The following is an 11,608-nucleotide window of genomic DNA, read 5'->3' on the forward strand; positions in this document are numbered from 1 at the left end:
CGCTTCTTATCAAGGTTGGGAGGTTTCACTTGTTGCTGGTTTTTTGGGAGTAGTTTTGTTTTTTAAAAAATGAATGGATTTATGCAGACAGCTACGTATGCCTGGATTATCATTTTCTAAATATTTAAAATCTGCTAATGAGAACCAAAAATCATCTATTGCCACGTCTGGATGTTGAGCCATCGAAATCTGCAATCTTGGCTAGCAGTGAGGAGGGAGGAAGGTGGGGGAGGGTAATTAGTCTGGACTTAACAGCAACTAGAAGTGCGGGTCTATGGCCTTGCCCTGGACTGGCTTGTCCATACGTTATGTGTAATATATGTGAAAGTGAGATCCGCACTTTTCCATTTTTTAAAGTTAATTTCTCTGTGTAAGTAACTACTTGACCAGATTACACTTAACAAATATCTCCTCACATATGGCACCGTAGGAAATACTGCAATTACTGACGAATTTAAAAAAAAAAAAAATCCTAAGAAATTACCCTAACTCATCTTCCAGTAGATTCTTTTTTTTTTTTAAAGATTTTATTTATTTATTTGACAGAGAGAGAGCACAAGTAGGCAAAGAGGCAGACAGAGAGAGAGAGAGGAGGAAGCAGGCTCCCTGCTGAGCAGAGAGCCCGATGCAGGACTCGATCCCAGGACCCTGAGATCATGACCTGAGCCGAAGGCAGTGGCTTAACCCACTGAGCCACCCAGGCACCCCTTCCAGTAGATTCTTTCCATGGGGGGGCACCTGGGTGGCCCAGTGGGTTAAGCCTCTACCTTATGGCTCAGGTCACAATCCCAGGGTCCTGGGAATCAGCTCTCTGCTCAGCAGGTAGCCTGCTTCCCTTCCTCTCTCTCTCTCTCTGCCTGCCTCTCTGCCTACTTGTGATCTCTGTCAAATAAATAAATAAATAAATAAAATGTTAAAAAAAAAAAAAAAAGATTCTTTCCATGGAAGTCTTCTGGCTAATGGAAACCCTTTCCTTTCAGATTTGCACCTTTACCCAACTCCTGAACCAAGATTTAACTCGGGCCCCAGTTCTTCCTCTGCATCAGCCTCTCTCCTCCAGAAATGATGCCTATTCCTCTAATCCAATGGTAATGAATATGCATCTTGGCTTCTGGACCAGGACTGTTATTTAAATCGTATTACAAATCCTATTACATGAGCACTGACCCCAGCCCTTATCTTCCCGTAGCTCCCAGCCTCCCAGCCTGGGATCACCTCCCAGACATCATCCCACATTTCCAACAGGACAAGTGAGGTGGCGTCATCAACTAGAAGCTGTTGGACTGCAATCTCATTTCCACCACTTTCCCCTACTGGAAGGCGGGCTGATCTGGTATGTGTGAAGTGACCAAAGGGAAGAGGCAGGTGGGAAAGGAAGTCAGCGTGGTGGGTAAGCCACAGAGCGAACAGTCCACCAATCCACCAGAGCCATCAAGGGAAAAGAACTTCCTTCACCCTGAACAGATTTCTCCGCCCACGTGGGGCGCGGCTGGCATTCTCGAGAAATCATGAGCCAGTTGGGGGATGCCAGGGCACGATCGTCCTTAGGGTTAATTATGATCAAGGACACATGCCTCAAGACCTTGAAACTCCTTTTGTGTCTCCCACCTTGGCACTCACCTTAAGTGATCACACCATGATCATCCATTCTGCGGTTGGAAACCCCGGGGGCCCCAGCACATCAATAATCCATGTTTAAGCTGTGGGTTCTTTACTGGCTATTTTCAGAAAAGCCCAAAACTGTGAAGACTGGTGGATCGTGTTAGAGTCGAACAAGAATTTAGAGAAACACTCTGCCCAAAACCCAGGCAGGGGAGAAGGGAAAATGGCTAGGTATTTTATTTAGAAAAGGTTTCAGACAAGCCCTTAAAGGGTCAGCAGACCAGCTGAGGTAAGCAGGACCTAACCATTCAAAATGAAAATATTTGGCTTTCCTCATACTTGCAGCAAAGACCCTACCAACTAGTTCTGGGAATGCAATAAAGTATTTTCCAAGCCTCCAATCAAAGAATTTTCCCTAAAAAAAAAAAAAAAAAACTCAATTTTCTTCTGGGGCAATTTAAACTGTTCTCATTTTGTCCCATTCCTCACTCACATATTACAAATATTTGGAGACTGTCATTCCCTAAAATTTCCTCACCTTATCTTCTCCAGCTTAATAAATCCAATTTCTTCATGTTGCCTGCAAAGGGCCTATTTGCCAAAGCTTTAATCAACTCTGTCCTCTCTCACACCCACAATGCCCATTTTGTTCTCTGAGAAAGCCAATGAACACCCTTTAAAAACGGCTTAATGCAGAGAATAAATGCAGAATTATCTTCCTTTTCACGAAAATTTACTTTTCATTTTATGACTGATCGACAACCCACAATTCTTAAAATCCCCATAGCCTACCGCTGATATCACACGGCCACGTTCTGGTGACTTCTGGGGTGTAGCTTTGCCCTTATATGGACCTGACCCTATGAAGAATCTCATTTGTATCTACCATCATGTCTGCGAAATTGAGTTTCAAATAAACGCAACCCCATAAAGAGTCAATAAATAACCACAACAAAGACCGATACCCTATTCCTCCCCTCCAACGGTGGGCTCCTGCTCTGGCTTTATTTTCCATTTACTTCACAGTACCACCAGTCTTCCCAGTTACGCAGGCCTGCGGGAACTCTGCGCCCCTCTTTCCCTCGATCTCACCCATGCCTGATACACCCACGATGCCTGTGAATTTGCCAAGTGAATAAAGTTGACCACCTTTATTTTCCTGTCTCCCATGGTTCTCCCTTCTTTCTAGAGTATGTATCCTCACACCCAGGCCCTCATCCCTTCACCCAGGCGCCATGTAGAGTCTGAGCTCCCCTCTGCCCAGCTCCCCATCAACACACAGCTGGGCCATGAGCCTGACCCGTCCTAAACAAGGCCCCTGGGAAACTCTCCCGCAGATCTGCACAGCCGTGTTCACAGCAGCATTATTCAGAACCACCAAAAGGGGGAAGCAACCCAGGCAGTGTCCATTGATGGATGAACGGATAAACAAAATATGGTATAAATTAACACATGTGCATATGCATATGCATACACACATACACACAGCCATACATTTCCCTCTTTAAAAAGGAAAGAAATTCTAACATATGTTACAACATGGATGAACCCTGAAGACGTTATGCGAAGCGAAACAAGCCAGTCACAAGGACAAATACTCAAGGATTCCATTTCTATGAAGTCCCTAGAGTAGTCAAATTCATAAATACAGAAAAGAGCATGATGGTTGCCAGGGGCTGGGGGAGGGCGAATAGGGAGTGAGTGTTTAATGGGCTCAGAGTTCGTTTCGCAAGACGGAAAGTGTCCTGCAGATGGGTTGCACGACAATGTGAGTGTTCTTAACACTTCTGAACTGTACACCTCAAAATGATTAAGATAGTAAATGTTATGTATATTTTACTGAAATGTAAACACACACGTGCATGCGCACACTCCTCCCTCAGTCTTGGTTACCCACAGCAAGGGGGAGTCCAAGTTTTCGGGGCAGGTTGGGGACTGGATTGGAATGGTGGAGTGAGCCACCTGGGCTTAGTCAGCAAATCCCAGAGAGCCATTCCTGGGTGCAGTTCACCTTACTCCTGACCTCCAAGCTCTTTTCAGAATCTGGACCAAACTCAACACTAGATATGCCCTCCCCTCCAATGTTCCCTGAGGCTAAACAAAGACCCCACCTCTCCAGCCTCTTCCCTTCCAATTCCCTACCCACTGCAACCATCACACCACCTGAAAGACCTGACAATCCTCAAACAAGATCTTAAGTCTTATCCCCTGTTCCCACAGCTTGCTTCCAAAGGAAGCCTCTACTGGAGACCCTCTACCCTCTAATGCACAGAAATTAACCTTAAATATTATCTTCCACCTGGACACCTCTACTAATCTCTGATCTCTATCATCTGCCCACAAAGACATAAACTCCTCTCCTCTGAAATCCCACCACCTGCAGTGCTGGCAAGGACCAAGGCCTGGGGATTGATCTTCCTTCAACTCTTTCTGAAATGTTTACTGAGCATTTACTATGTTCAAAGCGCTGTACAAGTCCTAGAGAACAGGAGACATTCATATATACCAAGCCCCTTTGTGTGCCTAGCCTGGGGCAATGGCCATGGTCAGCCTGGTCCCTCACTCCAAGGGAAGGCAGTCACAGAAAAGGCAAAAAGGCCCTCATTCTTATGGTGACATCGATGCCACTTTCCAAGATTCCTAGACTCTATGTGTGCTACTCTTACTGGGCGACCTTGAGAAAAGGGCCATTTTTCCCTCCTCAACTTTCATCCAGAAATCTGTATTCACCGAAATGTGCAAAAATACAGTGAAATAAAGAACCAGGGAGAGAACAATGCACTGCCACTAACAGTAGATTTAAGAAAAAAAAAAAAAAACTAGACATTAAATGTATACATTTCATAGTACTACTAAAAAACAAACACCCACCACTCTATATAATCTGATTTTAATCCATTTTCAATTTTTTTTCCTAAGAGACAAAGCTAAAAGAGGAACATAAAATCGCCCTGTTGTGCAGTCCCCATGCTGTCCCTGTTGAGGGACACCATGATAGGGACATTACGTGGATCATTTCATTTACTCCTTTTGGGAGCCCATGCCACCATCCCTGGGTCACACATGGAGAACTGAAGCTTCCAGGGAGGACAAGTTTTCTCCCAGAGCGGACAGCTGGCAAGGGGTCAAAACTGGGTAAAAATCCAGGTTGTCCCTTTCAGAGCCCAAGGTCTTACCTCTGACGCCCTTCATCCTGGATAACAATTTAGCTTAAAGCTTGCAAGTGTTGAAAACCTAGCTGTCAGAAATGGAGGCACAAAGTGTGCATAAACCAAAATGTAAGCATAAAAGCTAAAGCGTAAGATGAATGGCGGAGTCCTACGTGACTGTTTGCCCTGGAGAAATGGGCTGGGTTATTTGTCTTTCTGGGGGAAGGGGGAAGGTCCAAGATCTGTTTTATCTCAGAACAGTGATTCCCAACTGTTAGGTCAAAAGCTATCTGAAACACACAACAAAAATGAAAGTTTAGTTCACGTTAAAAGCCATCATGTTAGCCCTTACTGATACCTGCACGCAAAGGTGGTGGCAAAGCAAAAGTCACATTCTACATACTCACAGAGCTCACTCGCTCATCAGGTACCCATCCCAGACCCTGGGCCAGGTCATCTGTACAAAAATCTCTTTCTGGGGGCGCCTGGGTGGCTCAGTGGGTTAAAGCCTCTGCCTTCGGCTCAGGTCATGATTCCAGGTCCTGCCCCGCATCGGGCTCTCTGTTCAGCCAGGAGCCTGCTTCCTCCTCTCTCTCTCTCTGCCTGCCTCTCTGCCTACTTGTGATCTCTGTCTGTCAAATAAATAAATAAAAATCTTTTAAAAAAAAAAAAAATCTCTTTCTGATTTGCAGGACAACCGACCATATTAGAGTGGGCATGATTTCCATGCTAAGCATAACAAGAATCCCTATTTTACAGATAATAATCATGACTGACTTGTACGGAGCTTGTACTAGAAAGCGTGCCAGGCAGCACCATTCTAAAAACTCTCCAGGTAGAAACACATTTACTGGCACAGGATGGCACAGAATGGTTAAGGAATTTGCCAAAGTCACACAGCTGAAACTAAGACGGAAAAAGTAAACTCAGCAGGGCAAGCGACTTGCTCCAAGGCCCCAGCGGGTTCAGCCACAAAGTCAGCAGACTGACACAAGGCTGTCTCCCTCCTTGGGCCTGTGCTCTGTCCACCAGGTACCTGTGTAGTCCCATCTACAATCACCAGGGCCTAAGGCTAAATGTCTACACGTTTAAGGGTCAGCTAGAGAACGTGATTTCTTAGGGCCTCCTAAACACCACAGGTCCATTGAAAGGGACAGAGTTCTCAGTTCTTCAAGAGAACAGACAAATCGAGATCTTGACATAATTCTCCAGATTTTTAAGTACGGCCTGGATGTTTTCTTAAAAAGCATGAGGCTGGGAGCTGGGGGGTGAGGGAGGCCAACAAATGCGTAGATGGGCTATCAGCCAGTAACCCTTCTCTACTTTAGAGTCTGAAGTCAAAGGATGAGCGGTCTCTGGCGTCAAAGGTCCAAAATCAGAGGGACTAGGCCAGACTTCCTCCAAGACCCTCCCTTTCAACAAAGATTGGCCCTAGACTCACACTTGTACCTCCGCTTACTCCCGGGGAGGCACTCTTCCCTCCGGTTTCGAACTCATGCACTACCCATTCAAGTTACAGAAGCCACCTATAAAATATTGCACATTTAAGATCCTTTCCCATGTCTTTCAATCCCTTATTCTGAAAGTCAACCACACACGAATGCGGCAAAATACAGCCCTTCCCTGTCCCAGCCTGTCCACTGACTGGTCAACTAAATGCATTCTGGAGCAAAGGCGGCTGTGGCCTTGACCACTGCCTTTAAGGGGTTCCCGTCCCGTAAGGCCAGCTTCAAGAATTCCGCTTGGAGACCTCGGCTCATTTCCTGGTGTCCTTCTTTAATCAGCTGGGGGGGAAAGACTTGAGGAAATGAGTCAAAATCCTAAGGGTAACTTCTAGCTGCCGTCAACAACAGCAGCAAAATTCATCACCACAACATCTGTCCCTAAATGACCAGCAGTATTAACTCATTCCTTGGGGGTCTGCTCTTACACAAGTATGCCACAAGTATGTAATAATGCTGAGAGCATTTTTTTTTTTAATTTTCTGGAGTGGGGGATGGGGAAAAAAAGATCAACTGATTTCCACCATCACCTTAGAGACAGCTTATCCTCATTTCTGAGGGCCTTTGGAATGGGACAGCTAAAACCTACAGCCTTCTGCCCACGGTCCATTGCCTACACACTCCCCAGGGAAGAAGAATTTAATGACTCCCCTTCCTAATGAATACTTCTCTTCAAACTGAGAACACTACCTCAGACATCCTAAGACAGGCAATTCTGGAGATTGTTTTGTTTTTTTTTTAAACCAAAATTTGGAAGGTAATGACCTTGACCATCCTGTAGTCCCAGAACCTCCAACAATACCCTGACATATAAATATGTGTTCATTGTATAGTTTCCAATGAATCACACACCTGACTCTGTTAAGGCATGTGAATGGATACACAGTTGGGCATATATGTGGGGCTAATGTCAGGCTTCACCAAGGATTAATTTGGTAACTGACTAATCCTCAGCTAGTTTCTCCAGCTATGAAATGGTAGGGATGGCAAGAGTACTACCCCCACCCTGCCAGGGTTTGTTGGAAGGATGAGAAATACCAAGTATAAAGCACCACCCCCCACAACCACCCAGCATGGACCTGGCCCAGTTCCGAATAAAGAACAACTATGTACAACACACAAAGCGAAATTTAAGGCGCATCAGAAAATGTGTTGCAATAACACAGCATACATAATTTATCAAGTCCTAAGGAAAAAAAATCTGTGGATGAGTGGGAAGACCAGCATGGGGCTAAATGACTTTTCTGGACTTTACGAGACCATGGTATTATTCCCAACAAGGTAAGATCCAAAATGTCCCAGGGCCAGCTGCTGGGTATGACTTCGACCTCACACCTGCAGGAACAAGGGGGAAAAGTATGATTCACTATTTCCTTCAGGTTCACCTCACTGGGCACAGGAGTCATAAATGCTGAGGGGATGGTGATGGAGAGTCCTACAGAATTGGCACCTCCTTGAGCGAATTCAAAGGGAAACTGGGCAAACGTGCTTAGATCCTGGAGGGAGCAGAATAAACCACAATTTCCTGCTTTAGCCAGAGGCTGACCACCAGCATACCACGAGTGGACCCTGTGACCAGGAGAGGCAGAGGAATTTCAAGGAGATCGAAAGGAATCAGGAAAAGAATTCAGAAAATTGCAATCTACACTCAGAACACTGTCCAGAGGAGAATTTGGGGCCCAAAAGATGGTTCACCATCCTCTTGAGGAAAGTGGGATCTCCAGAATTTAAATGACCTGCCAAGGGCACACGGCTAATAAATGCTGGAAAAGGAGAACCAGAAGGGAAGCTCAAGGCTCTGTCACTATACCACACTGCCCCCCAGGAGCCAGACCTTAAAATTCCCTCTGCCCGAAATCTACTGGATGGAGCAAGAATAATTACCCAAGCAACGGATTCATTTAATTTTTTGAAAGGTAACTATTCTTTGTGGTCTGTCGTGCCAGCGCCCTATTTGGGTCCGTACACATACCTTAAGTGAAATGAAAAATGCCAAGGTATTTGTGCCTTCATTTCAAGGCACAAAGAGGGAAGGACGAAATATGTCATCTGAAGCTTGAACGGTCAAATCCGCCACGGAATCCGGGCACTCACTCAGGACCATCCCTCCTCCCTCCCCACTGCCACCACCACCTCTCAAGGTCCAGATCCAGGTGCCAGGCCTCCCTTCCTCCACAGGAAAGCCCTCACAATGCCTTTTCCAGCCCCGGGAGTAGGGAGGCTGCACCTTGAGACTTTATGGGAAATGGGACCAGTGGTCAATGGAGTACCACGACCGTTCACAGCGATGCTTCCTTGTTTAGCCCTCAAATCCCAGTTCACACCCACTTTCTGTTTTTGCATCACCGGGATAGCCTTAAAGGTTTTTCAAAAAATGACCTGGGAGAGAGCAGGGTTTCTAGGCTTAGCCGGGCGACCAGTCCTCGCTCGCGCACCAGCGACACCCAGGGAAAAATTTTAAAAAAAAGGAAGAGGCAGGAATCTGACCGAGAGCTTCCAGGAGCCCGCAAATCCTCCTCCTCCCCCACCTTCAGACCCAAGTTCCCGCGCAGACAGAACCGGATTTTCACGACAGCTTCAAGATCCAAGGAAGATTCACAGAAAAGTTCCACTCCATCTCCCACCCCCCGCCCCAGGCGGGCCTTAAGTAGTGTGGCTATCACGTGGGGAAGGGTGTTGCAAATCTCAAAATTCCCAAAGAAAAACGGGGACCCGAAATTACAGGTCGCAGACACCGATTCGAGCGGCTTGCAGAGCCCCGCCAGCCAGTCCGGGCATCCCGGCGGGGCGCGGGAGGCGGCCGGGTGGAGGACCTGAGCGTCCGGGCGCACGGTCCCTGCCTCCCCCGGGAGCAGGCGGCAAACGCAGCCACCAGCCGCTCGGAGGCGCGTGGCAGGAAAGAAACGGCACCCCGGCGGAAAGGGGCGAGCCTCTGGCGTGGGATTTACAACGGCAAAAAGTCTGCAACCTAGCGGCTGCTTTCCACACGCCCTGCCCAAGTTGTCTCCGTAGCCTCCACCTCTAGGTTCGCGGGGTCCGGCCCCAGAGCCGCACGCCGCGCGCTCCCCGGGCAAAATGCCTAACCGGGGGACCCGGGGACGCCGCGAGGAGAGGCGGCAGAGGGTCGGTCCCCAGCTCTGGGCCACAAAGAGCGCCCGCGGTTTGGAAAGCGGCAGCCGCAGAGCGACGGAAAGGCTCTCCAACTTTGCCCTCGGCGCGGCTAGGAACCTGCGGGCGGCTCGTCCAGTGCGCTGGTCACACACGCGCAACTTTTAACAAAAGGAAGCGGCGGCCGCGCCTCGCACCGCGGAGATAACGCGCTGGGTGCGGACCCAGGACCCGCCCGCCTCGGCCCCCCCGTACCCTCTACACAAAAGCAGCCCCGAACTCGCACGCAGCCTGCAGCCGGCGACCGCACCTCGCCCGCTGCTGAGCCCCCTCGCTGCCCTCCTTCCCTCAAGACCCCCGGCTCAGCGCTCTCGCCACCGCGGTAGGGGCTCCCCGCGCAGGTGAGCGAGGCAGGACGCAGGAGAGTCCCGGGAACGCCGCGAACCTTCCCGGAGCCTGAAAAGCACGGGCACTGAGGGGCCGTCACCTCAGCCTACGAACCCCCCCCCCACCCCAGCGGGTTCGAGCCCTCGGGGGCACGGGCTACAACGGGGCGGGGGGCGCGGCCCCGGGGACCCGCGGCGCTCCCCACCTGTCTGGACGCGGAACAGGAGGAGCAGGACGCCGAGAAAATCCCAGGCGCCGCGGGCGCCTCTCATCGCGGTGGCTGCGCTGGGATCAGAGCTCCGTTCCACGTTCCTGCTCTCGCCCAAGTGCACCGAGCGCGGCAAAGCCAAGCCCCCAGAGCCGCGAGCGCCGAGCAGCGGCCCCTCCTCCCACGCCCTCCCCCTGCGCTCTGACCACGCCCCTTCTCCGCGCCCCTCCTCGCCTCCCCTCCCTCTCTCGCTCCCGGGTCTCGCTCCCTCGCGGCGGCGTCTGGCCTCTGCTCCTTCGACGTGCTAATCCCCGGGGGCTGAGCCGGCGGGGAGGAGGAGGGCGTGCTGGCCCTCGCCGCCTGCTCCTGACCCCCGAGCCCCTTCATCTCTCTACCTCTCCGCCTCCCCTGTGATGTGGTCGGGGGCCCGAGGCGGTTCCCAGACGAGGGGGGGTGCAGCCCGCGCGCTTTGTGAAGCCCGGCACCCAGCGCACATTAGGGCACGGGCCCGCCACCTGGCAGGTGCTCCCCAGACAATAAAGGTCAGCCGCCCGGCCCTCCAGCACGCTCCCGAGGGAAGAGAAGAGACACCGCTGGTGGCGGAGGTGGTGCTGGAACTGACAGGAGTTGGGGCGCAGGGGATTGGGAGTTGGGCCCCCACGTTCTTTTCTATTTATGTTAAGCAAGGAGGGCCAAGCTAGGCGCCTGACACCGTGGTGAAATGCTGAGCCGGGGTGTAGGTAATTCTTTACGCTCGGTTTCTCCACCTGCTCTTAACCGTAAGAACACAATTGGTTTCTATTGGTTGGCGTGGCCTCCGCCAAAGGAGCCCCTGCCGAGACTTTCCTGGGAACCCAGCTTGACTTGCGAAGTTTGCTCTGGGATCCAGAGTTTTTAAACCCATTTCTGCCAGGGTCTCTGTGCTAAGCTCTTTGCGAGCCTCCCCCTCCAACCCCACCCCACCCCCTGCACTGTAATTTCTCTGCCTCGGTACCAGAGGATTGTAACTGGCACAAGGGTCCCGAAGGTCCTCTTAGCTGCCTCCGCCTGTACCAGGAGCAAAATAATAATAAAACAATCATCTTAAACCGGGTTCCACTGCCTGGGAATTGCTTGATCCAAGGTAACAACAGTATCTGTAAGGGATTTTATAGTTCCTTCTTACTCTAATATTATTCCATGCTCACCACAGCAGCTGTGTGAGGTGGGTAGAGCAGAATGTTTACTACCTGAGTTTTAAAAGTGGCCCAAGACCGCACAGCAAATAGAAGGGAGAGCCAGTCGTTTTAAGACTGATTCCGGATACGATGACCTTTCCCACTGCATTGGAATAAACCAAGAAAACACCTTACCAGACAGCTTCAGAGTGGAAAATAAATAGGAAGTGCCCATCAGAAAAAGTGGGGGAATCATATAGGTATACCTAGACTCTTCCCTAGAATAGCATCCAAAATGTATAATTAACCAGCTCCTCACCCCATTTTTTTTAATATTAAAAGCTCTCCTGTTTGATATTCATAGCACCTAAGTTAGTTTTTTTAAGAAAGGATTTTTAAAGCTAATTACTTAAAAATGAGCACTTCTGGGGCACCTGCATGGCTTAGTTGGCTAGGTGGCTGACTTTGGCTCAAGTCATGAAACTAGGGTCCAGG

The 11,608-nt window shown here is 49.6% G+C and overlaps 1 protein-coding gene across 4 annotated transcripts in view; it reads right to left on the reverse strand.

Moving 5' to 3' along the window:
- Positions 1-10,153, reverse strand: part of KIT (KIT proto-oncogene, receptor tyrosine kinase) — an 85,043-nt gene extending 74,890 nt beyond the window's left edge. For 3 of the 4 annotated variants that reach the window (XM_082728651.1, XM_082728652.1, XM_082728650.1), the window contains exon 1: positions 9,954-10,117. In XM_082728651.1, coding sequence (XP_082584777.1) covers positions 9,954-10,020 — 67 coding nt within the window. In that variant the 5' untranslated portion in view covers positions 10,021-10,117. Of the gene's footprint in view, positions 1-9,953 lie in introns of all 4 variants that reach the window. The other variant, XM_082728653.1, reaches the window with a different exon arrangement.
- Between the last annotated feature and the right edge of the window lie 1,455 nt (positions 10,154-11,608).

The sequence above is a fragment of the Mustela nivalis genome (genome assembly GCF_964662115.1).
Source record: "Mustela nivalis genome assembly, chromosome: 4".
Taxonomy (NCBI): Eukaryota; Metazoa; Chordata; class Mammalia; order Carnivora; family Mustelidae; genus Mustela; species Mustela nivalis.